This window comes from Daucus carota, chromosome 3, assembly GCF_001625215.2.
Source record: "Daucus carota subsp. sativus chromosome 3, DH1 v3.0, whole genome shotgun sequence".
Lineage (NCBI taxonomy): Eukaryota > Viridiplantae > Streptophyta > Magnoliopsida > Apiales > Apiaceae > Daucus > Daucus carota.
The window spans coordinates 48,008,972-48,029,028 of record NC_030383.2 but is presented as its reverse complement, the minus strand read 5'-3'; the positions used below and the strand labels follow the sequence as shown (position 1 = coordinate 48,029,028).

At 34.1% G+C, this 20,057-nt stretch overlaps 2 protein-coding genes across 3 annotated transcripts; both read left to right on the top strand.

Moving 5' to 3' along the window:
• The first annotated feature begins 3,014 nt into the window (after positions 1-3,014).
• LOC108211312 (xyloglucan glycosyltransferase 4) lies at positions 3,015-6,614 on the top strand. 2 transcript variants are annotated; one of them, XM_017382876.2, is made up of 5 exons: positions 3,015-3,148; positions 3,427-4,061; positions 4,813-5,121; positions 5,209-5,613; positions 5,702-6,614. In XM_017382876.2, the coding sequence occupies exons 2-5, from the start codon at positions 3,447-3,449 to the stop codon at positions 6,338-6,340; spliced, it is 1,968 nt and encodes a 655-aa protein (XP_017238365.1). In that variant the 5' UTR covers positions 3,015-3,148; positions 3,427-3,446; the 3' UTR covers positions 6,341-6,614. The 2 variants fall into 2 exon arrangements, with proteins under 2 accessions (XP_017238365.1, XP_063945271.1); XM_064089201.1 differs by lacking the exon at positions 3,015-3,148 and having other exon boundaries at positions 3,279-4,061; positions 5,702-6,476.
• A 6,397-nt stretch (positions 6,615-13,011) lies between these two features.
• Positions 13,012-16,414, top strand: LOC108211096 (uncharacterized). Its single transcript, XM_017382602.2, has 4 exons — positions 13,012-13,405; positions 13,821-13,874; positions 14,435-14,494; positions 16,062-16,414. Exons 1-4 carry the CDS (start codon positions 13,121-13,123, stop codon positions 16,185-16,187), a joined length of 525 nt encoding a protein of 174 aa, XP_017238091.1. The 5' UTR covers positions 13,012-13,120; the 3' UTR covers positions 16,188-16,414.
• The last annotated feature ends 3,643 nt before the right edge of the window (positions 16,415-20,057 follow it).

The window sequence follows — 20,057 nt, the reverse complement described above, 5'->3', positions numbered from 1 at the left end:
CAAACTCTTTCGGGTCTAAAAGTAAGATCCAGATCCGGATCCAAATCCAAAAAAATCGGGTTCGGGTAGACCCAATCGGGTCGGAACGGGTCGGGTATCCATCGGGTCGGGTAAAACTGTCATCCCTATCATTTTGCCATAAAAATGTGCATCGTAATGCAACCTCCCAAGTGGTTATTACTGCTCCCTCCGTCCCCCCGAGTTGTATACACTGAGGGATGGGAACGGGGACGCGGCACGGACTTTAATGCTCCTGTAAAATATAGTTCTATAACTTATGTTTAAAATTTTTCTTTTCTGAATAAAGTTTGAATGTTATATTTTTATTCAGAAAAAGAAAATTCCAAAAATAAGTTTTAGAATTATATTTTACAAGAGTATTGAAGTGCGTGTCGAGCAGTGAAAAAGAAACATATAAAATTAAATGGGACAGAGGGAGCAGTAGGCAGTAGCATCAACCTCCTCGAACAACTGGATGACATGTTGTAATTTGAACCTGTTTTGTGCAAATTAAAGTTCTCAATTTAACGAATCGGACTGATGTTCAATTCATGATTAATGAGTTCGGATTAACGAATCCGACAGACGTTCGATTCATGAATTCATGATTAATGAGATTTGATTAATTAGGAGATAATACAAAATGAAATAATGCAAATAAAAGAAGATAGATATGAATGATGATTTTATAATTTTTGAACCGATCATTATTATCTGAATTAGAAAATTTTAATAATTCAGTTGCTGCATCATTGTTAGGGATGAGAAAAAAATCCGATCTAAATAGATACTCGACCGTTTCGACCCAAATGGAACTTACCGAATCTTATATTTTGGATTTGATTTTTAGACCCAAACGAGTTTGGATTTGGATTTGGATATTAGGTATTCCGTAGCGAAACCCAACCCGAAATCCGAATCCAAATCCGATCCGAATCCAATTTTTTTTTCAAATATCCAAATACACACACACACACACACACACACATACATACTGTAACTAAAATCAAATCAATTGTAGAGTATTATACTAATATAAATTTTATTTATATGTTGTATATTATACGTATATCTGAGTACTCTTAATTTAGTCGAACTACTCTAAATAAATATGTCTGAGTACCAGAATGGTAGGATTCGACTCGATATTCGTTCGAATTGTGAAACCGGATTCGAATTCGCTCATTTTTTATACGAACACGAATTATATTCGTTTTTAACGAGTCGAATCCGAGTTTGAAACCGAATTACTCGGATTCGTTTTCAGCCCTAATAAATGCACTCGAAAAAAGAAATTCGAGTGTCTGATAATATAATAGGAAAACAATAAACATATGTTTTATTGAATATAAAATCGATTATTAGAAGGTGACCTCTAATCAGGGGCTGCAATATTTGACCCGACCCAACAATCCGACACGAATTTGACCCGTAAAATACGAATCCTTGTTGATCAAAAATCAACCCGAAAAAAAAGGGTCATTTTCGGGTTGAATTCGGGTTACCCGAAAATTAATATATAATATAAATATTATATATATTTATATAAAATAAATATATTTATATTATTTTTTAATATTTATTACTTAAATTTAATAAAAAATTATTTAATTAAATATAAATTAATTTATTTGTATTAAAATAATATTTACTTATTATTTTAAAAACATATTTATTAATAAATATTATCTTTCGGGTCGGGTTCGGATCGGGTATTCTAACCCATTAAAATTTCATGTCGGGTTCGGGTTGGGTAAAATTTTTGACCTGCGACTGTCAACCTAGGGGTGTAAATGAGTCGAGCCGAGCCGAACTCTAGAGTGCTCGTGTATCGTTTGTTAAAAAATTAGCGAACTCGAACTCGAGCTCGAGCTTGGATCGAGCCAAAAATACTGTTTGGGTATCGACTCATTAAGGGACAACTTTGCTCACGAACGGCTTGCGAACCGGTCACGAACATGTCTCACGAGCTTTTGCTCATGAACCGCTCATTAACTTACGCTCACGAACATGTCTCACAAATTTTTGCTCACCAACCGCTTATTAATTTTGTTCACGAGCTTGTTTTTTAAACTTTGCTAACGAGCTAGCTTATGCTCATAAATTTATTTACGAGCTTATCTGTTATTTAATTTAATTTAAAAAATAAATTAAAATTCTAAAAATACTTTTATTAATGCTCTAAAGAATCATAAATTCATAATAAATCATCCATTAATAAAACTCCCACGTCCACGAGCCAGGTTCACGAACTATATTCACGAACTCATAATTCGAACTTATTCGCGAACTATCGAGTCGAACTCTACTGTGCTCAAGTTCAGATTGTTTATAAAACGAACCTTAAAATTATGCTCAAGATCGACTATTTATGAATCGAACCGAGATCGAACCGAGTTTTTTTCGAACCGAACACCGAGCGGTTATCGAGCGTATCCACTCATTTACAGCCCTATCAACCCAACCTGAACCTGAAATTGCCAGCCCTCCCCCTAACACTGTTATATCAGATTCAGTAATGGGGAACGGGAAATATAGTATTTATTATTTATAATTATTAAATCCACGACATCTTATATGAAAAATTTATATTCAATGATGAAATTTGGTTTTGGATTATTGACAAAATATAGTAGACACAATATATGTTAAATATATCGATTTACGATGTACTTTATGCGACATATGTCAAATATAATGATTTAGGATATTTAAATTACGGGATGTACGATATGATTTTAAGTATAGCACAATCATAAACATTTTACCACAAAAATTCACCGCAACATAAAATATTATCGTCATTTAATCTGAATCTCAGATAATATAAAGTTCTATACAAAACAAGGAAACAAATATTCATAAATGTTATAATATCTTTGAAAAGTAAATACTCAAGAGAGGCTACTTAGAGATGGATTATAAAAATCTCACAATTAATTCAAAAGAAATATAAGATTCTGATACCGCCGGAGTACGTATTCTTTTATTCTTTTTGTACATCTCCCAGCCATCTGATTAATACAATAAAAAATCCTTCAGTTGACTATCGAATACTCTTTGTTATAGTACTACTCTTCAAGATCAAGTCAGTCTTTTAAACTATAGCCTGGCCTGAAGCTTCCATTTTCATCACAAACTCATTCTGGTAAAAATAAAAAATATGTTCATTACATTTACACATTAGTGTGTGTGTGTCTCATTTCTTCATATATTTAATTTTGATTCATTTCTTCTGCTACCAAACTACCTTGTACCCATTCACTATGTTTCTAAGATTCTTTAAAATTTAATCAAAAGTTTGCAACTTTTTTCTGTCAAGATTTATTTTTTTAGTAAAAAGAGCTACTTTGCTTATATATATGATTATATGAATCTGTTTGATATATGATGTTGTGATTTTTATGTTGCATTCTTTGGTTTTAGAGAATCAGACATCAAGAAAAATGGCACCCAGTTCTGTTGTGGTGAAGATAGACAAGCCCAGTAACTTTTCTTTAGTGGAGATCAATGATACAAAAGATAAGCAAAAAGCTGCAAGTACTAAGCAGTTATCATGGGTTCTTCTTCTCAAAGCTCAAAGATTGTTTTCATGGCTGTCAATGGCTGCTCCTGCAATGTTTGATTCAGTTAAAAAGAGGGTGACTTTATCTGATGTTGGGGAAGAAGAGCCTAAATACAGGGGGAGATTGTATAGCTTTATAAGGGTTTTTCTTGCAATTTCAGTGGTGGCTTTGGTTATAGAAATGGTGGCTTATTTTGAGGAATGGGATTTGAAGATGACTCATCATTGGGAAGTAGAGGGGTTTGTGCAGTGGTGTTATAAGGCCTGGCTTGCTTTTAGAGTTGATTATGTAGCACCTGCAATTATGAGCCTCTCTAAATTCTGCATTGTGCTGTTCTTGATTCAATCAGTGGATAGGTTTGCTCTTGGGATTTGGTGTTTTTGGATCAAGTGGAACAAGCTGAAGCCAGAGATTAAGGGGGAGGCTTATGATGTTGAGGATTCTTTAAGTTTTCCAATGGTTCTTGTTCAGATTCCCATGTGCAATGAGAAAGAGGTGCACTTCTCTGTCTCTCCTCTCTACATTACACACACACACACACATGTTCATATAAATTCAACTCATTTACCAGCAATAACTAGCATTTGTAATACTAAATTTGGTGATTTGTCGAAAGACGGTTTGTATTATTGAGACATATGATTTGTTACTGCGTGATTTTTACGGGTTTTTAAAGTTTATAGGCTAAGCATGCCTATATGCCATATGTATTCATTATATAGAGTAGTTATTTGCTGTATTAGTTTCTCAAGTAATTTATTTTGTCTGCTGAGCTGTTCTAGTAGTACTAATATTTACTGAAAACAAGAATATGCTTTTGAATAGGAAAGAATAATGATGGGAAAATTGTCCTTTTGCTTTTGGCAAGTTGCTCATATATTACAACCCTACTGGAACTACACTGCTATTCAGTACTTTCAAATTAACTAGTTGTAATTCTGATGCATAAACTTTGGAGGGAGTATAACTGCTCTGACAGATGTTTTTTGACATTTGGCCAATTGGTTTGAGAACTAAAATCCCCTTTCAGATGGAGAATTTGTTTTTTCGAGTCTTGTAAAATAACTTATGAGTTTGTTTTTGGTTTTTTTTTTTTGAAAAAAGTATCTCACCGGGACTTCACATTTAACTCATGAGTAGAGATTCACGAATGAGCTGCTCCTTTTGTTCAGTTTAAAAATAATTTGTTAGGTAATGTGGTTGTTAAGGTTTCTTTTCTGAAATTAACATAATGTTATAAATTCAGGTTTTCGCAACATCCATATCTGCTGCCTGTCAGCTGGATTGGCCAAAAGAACGATTATTGATTCAGGTTCTTGATGATTCTGACGATGAGCTTGTACAACTATTAATACAAGACGAGGTTTCTTCATGGAGAGAAAAAGGGGTCAATATAGTATACAGACACCGGTTCGTCAGAACTGGTTATAAGGCTGGCAATTTGAAGGCTGCCATGTCTTGTGACTATGTCAAAGACTACGAATTTGTGGCTATATTTGATGCAGATTTCCAGCCCTACCCTGATTATCTAAAGCTTACTGTACCTCACTTCAATGTAAGAATTATCCTTTCTCTGCACTTGATTAATAATTGGCAAAGATTCCAAAGTTTAAATTTAAGGTGGTTGTCATTTGCTTTTCAGGGAAACTCAGACTTAGCCCTTGTTCAGGCTCGCTGGTCGTTTGTGAACAAAGAAGAGAATTTGCTCACCAGGCTGCAAAACATTAATTTATGCTTTCATTTTGAGGTTGAACAACAAGTGAATGGTTTTTTCCTAAATTTCTTTGGATTCAATGGCACTGCTGGTGTGTGGAGGATTAGGGCCTTGGAACAGTCAGGAGGCTGGCTTGAGAGGACAACCGTAGAGGATATGGATATTGCAGTTCGAGCACATTTAAATGGGTGGAAATTTATCTATCTTAACGATGTCGAAGTACCATGTGAACTACCAGAGTCTTATGAAGCATATAAGAAGCAACAGTACCGCTGGCACTCTGGTCCAATGCAACTCTTTCGGCTATGTTTTCCTGCAATCCTAAGTTCCAAGGTTTGTCTATCATATGCTGTGTAATTCCTTTCTACTCTTGGTAGCTGCAAGTCTTACAAGCTTATAAAATCTGAATTTGTCATTGCAGATATCAAAGTGGAAGAAGGCTAACTTGATTTTTCTATTTTTTCTCCTAAGGAAGCTGATACTTCCTTTTTACTCATTCACTCTATTTTGTATCATCCTACCATTAACCATGTTCGTACCCGAGGCAGAGTTACCTATTTGGGTCATTTGTTACATTCCTATCTCCATGTCCATTTTAAACATTCTACCTGCACCAAAGTCTTTCCCATTCTTGATCCCTTACCTACTTTTTGAGAATACAATGTCCGTGACAAAGTTCAATGCTATGATATCGGGGCTATTTCAGCTTGGAAGCTCTTATGAATGGATAGTCACGAAGAAAACAGGAAGATCATCCGAATCAGACTTACTTTCTCTCGCTGAGCGCGAAACAAAGACTTTAAACAATGAAAAAATTCAGAGGGGATTATCTGAATCTGGTCTTGAAATGTTGGGTAAACTAAAGGAACAAGAGGAGGCCCCAGTATCAAAAAAGAAGAACAAGTTGTACAGAAAGGAACTTGCCCTTGCCTTTTTACTACTCACTGCTGCTGCGAGAAGCCTGTTATCTGCTCATGGAATTCATTTCTACTATCTCCTTTTCCAAGGTTTGGCTTTTCTTGTCGTTGGATTGGACTTAGTCGGGGAGCAGGTTAACTAAACTCAAGCTACATTCATACTATAATGACTTGAGTTTGTGGATTTTCACATTCTTGGTTCTAAAAACTTAAAAAATGATTGTTCTACATCATCGTTTTAAGTTTTGGTTTTTGAACAGAATTTGAGATGGTAGTGATTAGTTGAAATTAGCATTGATGGGCCAGCAGCACATAAGTAGACTTGATTTTTTTGGTTTCATAATTAAAACAGTAACAGCCTGTTTCAGATGATCATGCACTGATATATATGATTCATATCTCCCTTTATACTTTTAAGTCATAATCTTGGGTTATAATTGTTTTTTGCACCTTTGTGATTGACACTCTCCAATATCTCCCCACTTAAAGAAAGGTTCTAACTAAGCATTATGACAATGCTTTGCAAGCTGGCCTCTCATTTATATATAAAGGGCACTTTCTAATATTCTGTAAGCTCAGCTAAACAGTATTGGTTTAGTGGGATTAGCCACTAGGCACTGCCGGAACAAAGTATGAAGCTGTATCCTGTTTCTGCATGTGTCAAAAGAAATTTATAACACTGTTTTGCTTTAGGTGATTGGATTGGAACAAAGCTCCCTGGATCATCAGCATGTACTTGTTTTAAGACTGAGATGCTGGGGAGCGGCGGAACCAAGATTGCGAAACAACCGTGCTTTAAAATATATAGGCTAAAGCTAAACTCGACTTTTTCAAATTGTTTTTACTGGGAAGTAGAAAACTGAGGATTGGATCTGAGTTAGTTTAATCTCGTTGTGGTCTGATTTATGAATTTTTTTTTTTTTTTGAGTGGAAGGTAGAGGGGTGGCAAATATATCTGGGAAGACAACTTTATATTTTTCAATACCATATTTCCCCTGCTGTTTCTTGAATCCCTCCTGTTCTGTTACCATTTTGTTCTGAATCTTACTTTCATTCCTTCAAAACTCAGATTTTCAGAATTCTCTACTTACTTGACATCTTATCATCTTGTATTTTTCAAAGAGCAATATAAAGGTGAAACAAAAGAAAAAAGGAGGAGGTTGCGCAGCCATAATTTGTACAGTATATTCTTAATTCTTGTCCTGTCAATTTGCACGCTAGTATGTGGGTGGAAATCCAGTGTAGGCGAATTGTTAGATTTGAGTTCTGCTGGACTCCGGACCAGTAAAATTTGAGCTCAATTTGTATTTCTGGTCCCATAATCAGAAGCCCAAGATGTATGAAGCCCACCAGATACATTAGCCCAGGTCCATATCTCCAAAGGTACATGAGAGGTGTTAGCATTGCCTCCGCCTAAATGAAATTCTTTTGGGTTAGTTTAAAATAAGTATCATCAGGCCCGAGGTTCATTTGTGATTATGCATCCTATGTAAGAAAAAGAAAAAAAAAAGTATCATCAGGCTTCTTTTAATATTTTAAATTATTTTTATTTTTTGCGTAGTGTTTGACAAAATAAACAAAAGTTCTTATTTTTTATTTTTATTTTTAAAGTCAGAAGCTAGAAGCCTTCAATGCTAATTTTTTTGGGCTTTTTTAGTGATTTACATTTTATTATGAGGTTTTTAAATTTTTAATCAACTTTATTTATTAATAAATTTCTTTTATTTTAATAATTTTAATCTTTTTAAATTTTAAATTACCAAATACTCAATTAACTTATAAGTAAAAGTTATCCAAACACTTTTAATAACTAACAAGTCAAGTTCACTTATCACTTATAATCCACTTATTTACTTTAAACAATATTTTTCACTTTTCTTTTAAGTTAAACCAAAGATCTCTATAAATAAAGGAAAGGAGGACCTCTTGAGTACTAAAAGTTGTATCATAGATACAAAAGCTGTATCAGGATTTCTTTTATCCAATAAAGTTTATCATCTAATCGAAAGATACACAAAGATATCTCTGAACGTTTAGATAATAAAATTTTAAAGTCTGAATAAGAAAATCAAAAAATCTCTTTTCATGATCTTAAAAATCAAAGCAAACAAAGAGAAATAGAAGAATGATAAATGTAGAAAAAATATATATATTATGGAGAAAAAAATAAATCCAATTATGACATTTAATTCTTGTATTTTAGTTTAAACTACTTGTGAAGAGAAATATAGTTCAAACTGTTAGTATTGGTGTCCTAGAGACAATACTATTGTGTTTTATCGTAGACATTTATGGATTATGTTTTATTGATTATTGAATAAATATTTATTATGTCTTTATTTACTGCGTAATAAATGTCCTTGGAATATTATATGTAATTCTATATCTCTAATTACGTGACTTAGAAATGAGATTATGAGAATAATATCAATATTCCTAAATGTCCCTAGTCGAGTATTATTGTTAAGGGACAATAATGATGCATTAAGCCAACAAAGTGTTGGTGTGGCGGTAGAGCTCTTGTACCCCCTTGCGGGAGGTCGGGAATTCGACTCCCCACGTGTGCGTGTGTAATCAATTAGCAAAAAAAATAATAATAATAATGATGCATTAAGACTAGTATGTTTGTTGACTGATGATCACATCTCATTGATCATAGGTATAGTGATGCTAAAGTCAAGAACATAAGTGCATGTATCGACACATGGCACTGGAATGACCCACCGTGATATTTTACATGTTAATAAGTGTCATTAGAAATTCTCACTGTGATAATGATGTAATGATCCTCTGACTTGATATCATTATATTTCTATATGAGAATTAATATACTTTGATTGCACTAAAAGTTGCCTTTGACCAGGTGATGATGAAATGTATATTGGGTATATTATGAATCGTATGAGAAATATGAATGATCTAGAAAGGATTTAACCCTCCTATTTTAGGAGTGATATTATTGGCCTCTTGATTGAGTGAGACTATAAAATGCATGGTCGTGCTCAAATATTGATTTGTTTAATAGTCTACTCATTGATCAAGGAAATTCGGATTAAACGATGAAGAGGATGACATAATACATGCCTTGAGTCTGATCTATAATATAAGGTTAAAGGGATTATATTACATTGTACATTATTCACAAAAGGTTTAATTGAATCACCAATTATTATTATTACTTGGGTAGCAATGATGTATTACTGGATGCCGCTCATTGTTTATAATTTTATTATTGGATATTAAAATTATTGCCAACGTAATAATAACATAAAGGGTCACACACTTAGAACGTTTAAAGGAGTTTTAATTTAAATTCTGAATTTAAATCAAATGATTAAGTTCGAAATAAATTGTTTAATTGAGCCGGTCTTAATTAAGTAATTAGAATTTCGAATTTAATATTAAAACCAAAATCGGATTAGGTTTGGAGAAGCCCAAATCCGATTTGGGTTTGGCCCATCTATCTCTCTTCCCTATAAATTCATAATGATGTATTGTTTTAGGGTTAAGTGTTATAAAATTCGTTTTATTAAAACCCTAGCAGCTCTACATCAAGAGAGAGGCTAGAAAGAGAGAGAGAGAGGGGCTGCATTCGGCTAGTACCGGCTCCGGTGATTTTTGGCGATCAGACGTTCGTGTGGACTGCTTAGAGACGCGATCCTTAGACCGAGGGCTGCGTGGTGATTGCTTGTTCCGGACCTCCATCTTTCGCTAACGTAAAGCTTCAACAAGGTATTATTTCGTATCTCCATGATCAGCCATACTTTATAGATGGATCCTCGGGTTAGGGTTTCGGAAATTTTTTGATTTTACGTCGATTATCCGCTGCATTTGTTGCCCCGAAACCCAACACAAACTTCACTTCAGCTTTCTTCTGTTTTACAAACATTCCCATACAACTTGACTTGAACATTAGACAAACGCAAAATCTAAGATAGTTAGGGTGACGGGAAAGCAGTGTTCTAAAAATCGGTCTAGACGGTCGTCCGAGCGGTGTCGAAGCGCTATGCGACACCGAAACATCCCGATTCCGTCCTAGACGGTGAATTAGGCCTCTTTTTTTTTTCTTTTTATAAAAATTGGTCCTAGACGGTCAACATCCCGTCTGGTCTAGGCGGCAAAAAAAAAAGTTACCTTTAATAAATAAAATCTAAAATTATGATTATGGTATAACAAATTAATTATTCACTTGTACTTAACTTAATATCTTATAAAATGACTAATTTTATTTAATATTTATTACATTATTTATAAGAGACTAGCCGGTATATATTTATTTAATCATTGGTTTTGTATTACATGTATCAAGTAGTTATTTAATATATGATGTTATATTGTTTACCAGTTTGACTCCACTAGTAGTGAAAAGTAGATAAAACTATCAAATTACATATAATTATAATAATTTAAAAATAATATATGTCTGATTAATGTTCCGATTAATCCTTCCGATTAATCCTCAATTTCCTGATTAATCGCTAGAAGGTACTCCGGGACGCCTAGCGATTTCCAGAACCCTGGTTATGAGACATGAGTTGTGTAACAAGATCTTTTTTGTAATCAAACTTCTTTATTATAAAAATATTTTAAAAATAATTCTACTACTTTAATTTATACAATTTGCTTTTATAATAATATATAGTCAATTGTATGGACGACTAGAGGATTTTAAAGATGTATATAAAAGTTTAAGAATTTTTTCCGGTTAAAAATTCCTTAAGAACATCAAATTTTTGAAGATATATATAAAATTTTAAAGATTTTTTCTGGTTAAAAATCCGTAAAACCATTTTCAATAACGTTGATTTAAAGAGTAAGCTAAAATGATATAATATACTGATTATATAGACTTGCGAAATTTGTAAGGTTTTATGCTTTAGTAGTACCGTTTATAGTGATTAGTTATATTTTAAAAAATTATATTAATTTGGACATTATGATACGAAGCACAAACCCAGCCGGGACAAATTCCCGAACTGTCAACTAACAAAGAACGAACTAAACAAATAATCGTTTTGTTTTCAGATCGCTTAACAAATAGAATATTCATATTCTTTGATATAAAAAGTATTACAATGATATCTCGAGCAATCCAACCTACATCAGTAATGAAACTAGTAGTATCGCAATTGACCTTCACATGAGTATCATCTGTAACCCAATGTTCAGAATTATCAGTCAAATCAACTGATCCTGGAGCACCAAACGTCCCCAAAACATGAACAATTATTTGTTATGAAAGGTGAGCTCTTGCGGTATCTACTGTCGTTTCGAAATCGATGCGAGTCTTACCGATCTCCCAAAATACCGTATAAATCCTTTTCAGATTGATAATCGAACGACACATCAAGACACATAAAAATACAAAAACATAACAAACTAACATCCCAAAACGATGGACACACACTGACATCCCAAAAAGATGGGCACACAACCCTGATAACAAGGTACTCAAACAAGATTAGATCTTGATTTTATTGAAAAACTAGTAAAATAATAGAGGGGGTGAGAGAGCGAAGGGGTTAATTGGTGAGAAGATGAAGATTTGGAAGGCGGAGAAATGACGGCTGAAACCCTGATACAGGAGTCGACTCTCAAATCCAGAGAGAAAAGAAAACCCTTACGTCATATTTGTTTTTAAATATTTAATTTTATTATTGTGATAGTAGATGATATGCAATCTTTTAGTGATGGCTAGAGATCAATATAACTAATTACATGTGATTGATTGTCAGTGCTCTATTGTTATTCTCTCTCAAATTAGGGTTTTGAGAGTCGACTCCCAAAATTAGTCGTCATTTTTCCATTCTTCACCTTCATCCTCTACATCCACCAAATCATTTTCGCTCTCTCATCTTCTCCACTATTTACCTGTTTTTTGTTTTTCAATAAAATCGAGTGTTGCTTAAACCTCGAAGATTCCAATCGAGTTTTATTTTCAGATCTGTTTCGGATTTGAGCTTGGACTTGATTGTTTTCTGAATAAATCAGATCTTCTGAAATCAAAGGTCCGATTGTGTTTTTCCGTCTCACCTTTTGGCGTGTGTTGATTTAGTACCCAATTTTTGGGTGTTATATTTGTGGTTGTTATGTCTTCCTGCATTATCAATGAGAATGATTGGGATGGAGTTTTGGGAGATCTGGTTTATCGCATCATTAATACTTTCGGCATGTCTATAGCTGGCTCCCGGCATGTAGATAGCTGGGGTATGCTTGGAACGGTGGTGATCGCATGTGCTCACCTTTCACAAATTATAGTTGTTCATTATTCGAGGATTCTTGTTCCTCATTGCTTAGTTTTTACAACTGAGTCGTCTGAACACCGCAACAGCCATGGAACTATTGTGAAGGTCAATTGTGAAGCTACCATTTTCGGGATTGATGTAGGCTGGATTACTCGAGAAGCCTTTGTATTCATTTTCAATTTCAAGAATCATTGGATTCATTGTGTTAAGCAGTCTGGAAACAATGCGGCTATTTGTTTAGCTCATTTTATTGTTTATTAACCTGATTGCAGCTGATTGCATTGTCAGTTGGGGATCTGTCCCAACTAGACTTGTTTTAATTTAATGGAGTGAATTTGCATTTTGTCAAAAAAAAAAATTACATGTGATTGATTTTTAATTATCCCCATAATCTCATAATTTTTCTCTGTGATAATATTACTCAATTTTAACCAAGTCGCACATAATATTTGTCTTTTTATTCTCTCAGTTCTCACAAACATCGGTTTTAACTGAATTTTTTTTTAGTGAAAGTTATTTTTTCGTGACAACTTTCACTAAAAAAATATTTATAGGTGTGTGTCGTCTGATAACGAGAAGACCTTGTCCTCTTATTCTATCCTGTTGTTCTTTGTTGCAGATAACACAATCATCATCTTTGAAAACCCCAACTGAAGCAGCTGCAGTAGTAAACTAGTAATGGCTACTCTCTCTACATTTTCAACTCTCCCTTTTGTTCCCAGAACTACCCCTTCAATTTCTCCCTCTAATTCCAACACCCTTTCTTTTAAATACCCCCAAGTTGTGAACTTTAACAATTTCAGGGGCTGTAAAGTATCAAGATTACCAAGATTGAGCAAGATTAGAGCTTCTGTTGTTGAAGAACAAGAAACCCTTATTCCAGATGAGCAAGCTGCTGAAGCTTCTCAGCCCTCTGTTTCTGTCTCTGTTTCTCCTTCTGATGTTCTCACCATGTTCTTTCAGGTAGTATATTTTCTTTTCCCCCTTTTTATGTCTTGCATTGCATTTTTGTTGTTTGATTTATGTATAGGGTTGGGCTCGATGTAGAACTAATTGAGTTGGTGAACTGAGAACATGGTTGTTGTTCCGTAAAATGGTCATTTGGTAAGGGTAAAACAATGCAGAAAATTTTAGTAAGAAGTTTTAGGGATTCAAAATTGATTAGGATGCTGAACATATTGATTTTATAGGTTCCCAGAATTTGATTTGTTATCATTTGAAGTAAGGCTGTATATATTTGTTATACAATGTGTGAATGGCGCTTATCTTTCAAGTGTTGAACTAATCGATGAAGGTGTTGAATTTATTGTTGAAACATTGGGGGTATGTTTTGTAATGCTTTTTAGACTACCACTCACTATCTACTTGTAATTTCTAGGCTGAAGGAACCATGCCCGAAACAGCTATATCTTCTGTTTCTCAGGCTTTAGAGGTATATTGCTCAACTGACCTTTTAATACATTTTTAATTTTCCTGTCAATATATATAGGTGGTCATTACTACAATTGATATATTGCAGAAATTACAAATCTGTGATTAGTAGTAATGTGGCATTATAGGTGATTAGTGATTTTTAGTACGGTACTTTGACATCTGTTAGTAATATTGTTACTCTGCCTACATGACTGGAACTTAATATAGAGTGGTTGATGTGTTCTGACAAGAAAAATGTTCGTTGGTATCTCTTGTGTTTGATTTGTTTCCAGTTTTCTACACAGATGAAAAACACGTGATTTGACTACCTTTTCATAACCAACTTTGAAGTTTTATATTAGAAGAATATCGTCGAATTAAGAAACTTTTTTTCCTGAAATGACAAGAAACACTTTTTTATCGCAATATTCTAAATGTTGATAGTGACGTTGTGTATCACGCCTTTTATCGCAATAGTGTGCTCGTTTCTGAAACCATGAAAAATCTACTTCTGCTTTTCGACTTTATTTGTTTTCTATATGGTGTGATTATAAATTTCAATGTATATTATTTTTACAGGAAACTGAAGGAATCTCAAATTTAAAAGTGCAAGTTCTTGAGGGTATTGCAACTGTGGAGGTAAGTATGGGTTGTTTGTTGATTTTAGTATCTAATATCTTTGATTCTGATGAGGCTGTTAATGATAGGAAATTCTTGTTCCTTTTTTGTTGATCATCTGTTTTAAATGCTACATGATCAAATGATCAACCAGTCCTAATTTTACATCATGAAATATAAAACGTGCTAGTCAAGTTTGAGTATCATGGTGAATGTTGTTTACGTAGCGTGCTAGAAACTATCATTTATATGTTTGAATTGCTTGGCTCGATGATAAGTTTTTGGAAATTGTATACTCACTGGAAAAAAGTTAAAACTAAAGTCCGCATGATCTGACTCTGCAGTAAAATCAATCTTCTATATTACATATATCTATTGATCTAATATACAAGCAAATGTCATAAGTTTGTGCATGCATATTTGTGAGAAATCTCGAAATTTTTATTTGACTTTATACTACTACTTATAGGTCGGACCTGTGCTAGTGTTGTCTGAGATATTACATTTCTCTTCCAGATATATCTACCGCTATTACTGTAATTATGCTAATATTACCTGAAGAAGGTAAAAAAAGCTCTTGTCCTGTCTTAGTGTCTGGCCAATTAGGGTGTCATGCCACATGATGTTGATACCTCGTGTTGGAGTTGCAATGTAATTTAGCACCTTAAAGGCTGCTAACTTTTCCAAATAATCAAATAAATATTTTTTCTCTCTCGCACACATCATTTTTGGCACCCATTTTTGAAAAAACACTCCACCAGTGGTGCTAGGTTCTCCTATGTATTATATTTTCTGTAATTAAGACCATAAATAAATATAGCACCCTACTTTATGGAATGCCAAGTTGGCACCCCATGCCACCCAATTGGCATCCCAACAACTCTAATAGAGTGCCAAGAGCATCGCCAGCACGGGGACACTTACTGCTTGGGGAGTCGTACATGTGACTTTCCTAAAAAAAAATAAGCATTGGAGCGAAGCTAAAATATGACCCTGAGTTGCCCTCCTGTCCCCGGGACACTTCTTAATAAAGCTGACAAAAACCACGACTCCCCTTCTTTTACTCTTCTCTTTCTTGTTTGATTTTTGTTTGCATTTTAAAGTTCAAACGCATGCGTACTTCAACTTTTATTTGTTAATTTTTTTTACATTTACTATTTTGAAAATGATGTTAATAAATTATTTTAGATGGTTTTTGAATCTTTTAAAAAACTATTTACATATTGTAAATATTTACTAAATTTATTAAAGTTATAAAGTAAATACATATTAAATTAAATTAAAGTTATAGGTTTCTCTCAGAAGGGAAAAAGGAAAAGAAGATGGTGAAGGAAAGAAATCGTAAATTGAAGTGGACAAGTGGTGAGGGACACTTTGTTATGCCATGTCATGCCACTTGGTGTTTTGGCACTCCTTGTTGGAGTTGCTCGAAGATATGCCTTGTAGTGTCTAAAATTGCAACACACTACATCCAACAAGAGTCCAATGCATTATGTAAATTAAGAATGTGGGACTTGCGAGTTGGAACCGATAATAATTGAAAATTAGAATTTTTGCAATTATCACTGACACAATACCTTTTGTTCAGTTGACAAAGCAGACGACCGTACAAGCTACAGGGGTTGCTTCCAGTTTGGTCGAGATTATACAAGGCTCTGGCTTCAAGTTGCAAACTTTGAATTTAAGTTTTGAGGATGAAGAAGATATTGAGTAGATCTTTTTATGTCGGACATTATCGATGATCGAGGGAAACACTGTAGAAATATAGAAGTTGATAAAAATGTCTCCTGATTTGCTTAGCTTTTCTATTGAGGCTTCGGCTAGTTTTTTGTTGAATTAATCGGTGTATGGGAAGAGAACTGGAAGTTTCAATTTGAATTAACTTGTTCCTGAATAGCAAGATGTTGTTTTGCTAAGTAATGACAAAACGTCTTTCAAGTAGTTGCTATGAAGCATACTGTGGTAAATAATTTATTTATTCTTTATCTGTGAAATTTAAATATATATTCATGCCAAACACACTACTTGTGTTGAACTTGTGAACGGTTTCATGTCACAACTTGGTTTCTTTCTATCTGGGTTCTTGAGACAAAACATTTGGCACTTGCACAATTCTTTTTCCTAATGTGTGTAACCTTACAGTCAGAACCAAAAAGGTTGTGCAATATATGTTTTGGGGAACAATTGGCTTTTACAGTTTTTGGTTTTTATTTGAACCAATATATATGCATTAACTATGGTCCAATAGCAAAATATACTATTTACCAAGGGGCCTTCTTGTCTATGGTCCTAAATTCTCATATTTATCGTATCATTCTAAGGTGCTGCACCTCCCAGCAGCAGATGAATCTTCAGTAAATCTGTTCCAGGAAATGTGTACACTAACTTATAATGGTAATATCAACTTCAGCTAAACCAATGGTATCAACAATGAGCAAGTTGAATGATGAGAAAGATGTTGATAAAATATAATGCTAAAGCAATGGCTGTGTGAAAACCATCAAAACTGACAATTCTATGGATTACAGGGAATGGACATGTCTCATCCAGGCACTACATCTACAAAAGATCAAACCATATAATCTTCATAAACAGCTTTACATGATCTGAGCTAAGCTCGGTTGCTTCTGTAGTCTGCGTCCATCCAAACTCATTAACGACATGAGTAATCACTAAACTAAATTTATACGTGAAACGTTAACCTTCAAATACTTGATAGTTTTTCATCAAGAATATATGGATATTCGCTGGCAATGCGAGTTGCCAGAACACTAAACAAGCCCACCCACTGGACCTAGTCGACATGTTTTCACATTTCATCAGAGTTATCTATCTGTCTGTATCCTCACCGCGCCACTTTACCATCCATTACCTGCAATATCTACTTCACAACTGGACCCTTACAGGTGTTTTGCCCACACACATGATGTTATGCAGGAATGGCCTACAATCTTTGTCACTTTTTCTCCGAATCTCTGTAGAAATCATGTGGATCATGCTCAATTCGATGTTAAAGATAACCATGCAGGAATTACTTCTTGGCTTGTAATGTTAAAGACTTAAAGATAATGGAAATGGTTATCTTTCCATGATTATTTCCTCATAATTCATATATGCTGCATGCATTTTGGGAGCCACAACTTACTTGTGTTTCACAATAGTGGTTATAGTTCAAAATTTGCAAATTACAGGTATCCGAATTCAAAAAAATAGTGCTCGGTACCCCAAATTTTGTTTCCAATTTTTTTTTTTCTCAAATAACGTGGCAGACATGTGCTAATTTTAATTGGGTGATTGATGTGCATACGGAGGATCCCGTGTGAGTTGAACCAATCATACTTTGCCAACTAGATTTGGGAAAAAAATCTGAAAACATTTTTTCGTGTACCTAGTATTTTTCATTCAAAAAAGTAGCCACATTTTGAAATTCATAAATCCGTGTCCAGAGTTTACATCGCATTTCAAAACCAAGGAATCATTTTTGCTAAACTGATTATCAAAGAAAGAAGAAAAACATACTATCATGCACATTACAAAATCAGATAAGGACAAATACAAGGTCCAAAATAAGTTTGATGCGTTCACTTTTCAGAAAGGAACAAGACCAGAAATTTCAGGATTTGGTCCTGGCAAGGAAACGAAATGAGCAAAGATTCTTCATCTCACAATTTAAACCAGTGTTGTTGTTCAACTCATAATCAAAAGCTTTCTAGTACATGCAGTCCTTTTTCCATTCCATTATAAGATCAAGTTCCAACGTTTTAAATGCCCATCTTTGATTTTGAAATCAGCATACTGTTCAGTGTATTAAGTTGAGCAGAGGGAGCCAAAGTTCATTCATTTCTCTGCTTCACTACATCACATTTATGCACATCAAATATTAATAGGAGCTAATTTACTTGTGCCTATATGTATGTACAGACTTATACAGTACTTTTTAGTAACCTCAACAAGACAGCAAGGTGAGGATTAGAGGTCCATCTTTTGCAATAAAAAAATAGGAATATTTAATTTACCATTATTCATAATTGAAATTTAGTATAAAATTTATTCGGAGAGTCTTCGTCTAATATCTTAAGACTTCAGACATAATGATTTTCAATATGATATCATAGCTCTGGTTTAACGAACCTTTACATTATTGTCATTTAGGAGATCATGAATCTCTTAAGTATTCAGCAGTGATTTTGGCCATTTTAGACAAGGGTTTTGGTCCATAACAGGCTATTGCTACGGAGGCTTTATCCGACACACAGTGTAGAATCCATTAGATTTGTATTTTAATGGTGGGGATAAAAGCTTTTTTTTTTTACTGATCCGCGGAAAATTATAGCGGATCAGTCAAAAAAACTTCAATTCGGACCCTTCAAATAGAAATCCAACGGTCCTGGTAGTGTGTGTTATATAAACGGTCCTTGACAAACAGTTGTCGGGGACTAGGACCCTTTAGACAAAATAAAATCAGTTAGTGCCGAGCTGATCTTGAAAATTTAATCTGTATAGGATGGCAACAGCTGAGTGAATTTTGGTGCTTTATTTGGTGAGTACGGACACAGCTGTTGTGTTATCATTGATCATGACTCGACTTTCGAGACAAGTTTGTTGTTTTCTTACCAGACTACAAATCCATCTTAACCTAATTTACTCCATTGTTTAAATCACAGTAATTTATCTCAATGCTGGTTCAGACTTCAGACTTCAGACAATAACCATTTTTTTTTCTGTTTAAAGATTCATCTGCTAAAATTTAGCAGTGTCTTCTCCTAGTCCTAGCTAATTGAGACGGGCAAGACAAAAAGAGAAAACTCAAGCCAACTCAAGTAACAAGATGATTAAAGATAATCCAGGTTGAAGGGATAATCAAGCTGCTAATAATCATTAATTAGAAAAAAGTAGAGACAGGCATAGACAGGCCTCGTGTAGAGGGATCAAAGGGGGGCAGTGTAGTACTCCCTCCGTCCCAAAAAGCTTTTCTCGTTTGATATGTCGGGATTGTTCATAACATGAGACAAATGACTAATTTACGTCTAATCTATAATACTAAATATAGTCATGAGTGATCTTGTTGGGTTCGTATTTACGAGTACTTTAATACAGTGAAATTTTTATATTTAATACTAATATAAAATTAAAGATATTAATGATCAAAAGTGTGTGTTGGCAAACGTGAAAAGGAGATCCAGGAAAAGTATTTAGGGACGGAGGGAGTAGTAGGTACATACGTGTGCCAGATAGTAGTCAAGTACAGTGTAATGGTTTTGTGGCAAGGGGTAGTCACTAAAATTACAAACCTGCTGAAATTGTTTAGATGATCCAAGTATGGTATCAGAAAAATGAAGAAGATTTGTCTTGAATATAAACAGCGGAACAATTTCATTAGTACGAAGTCTTTTGAGAAGAGCTGAAAAACAAATTCGTGTGGGTTTGGACACAATTTATAACGAACAATATCATACTAATACGAAGTTAATGAGTGTTGCACGGCCCAATGAAAATCGGACTCAAATTTGTCCATCACGTGAGTACGTTTAACGGAAATTGAACTCACAAAAGATATTGATATGATCCCGAAAAGATTATTCAT

Excerpts from the sequence above, each read along its gene's own strand:
- LOC108211312 (XM_064089201.1), top strand. The coding sequence starts at position 3,405 with ATGTTGCATTCTTTGGTTTTAGAGAATCAGACATCAAGAAAAATGGCA. Across the intron at positions 4,062-4,812 it reads CCATGTGCAATGAGAAAGAG|GTTTTCGCAACATCCATATC; the intron begins GTGCACTTCTCT and ends TTATAAATTCAG. Across the intron at positions 5,614-5,701 it reads CTGCAATCCTAAGTTCCAAG|ATATCAAAGTGGAAGAAGGC; the intron begins GTTTGTCTATCA and ends TTGTCATTGCAG.
- LOC108211096 (XM_017382602.2), top strand. The coding sequence starts at position 13,121 with ATGGCTACTCTCTCTACATTTTCAACTCTCCCTTTTGTTCCCAGAACT. Across the intron at positions 13,406-13,820 it reads TTCTCACCATGTTCTTTCAG|GCTGAAGGAACCATGCCCGA; the intron begins GTAGTATATTTT and ends TGTAATTTCTAG. Across the intron at positions 14,495-16,061 it reads AGGGTATTGCAACTGTGGAG|TTGACAAAGCAGACGACCGT; the intron begins GTAAGTATGGGT and ends CCTTTTGTTCAG.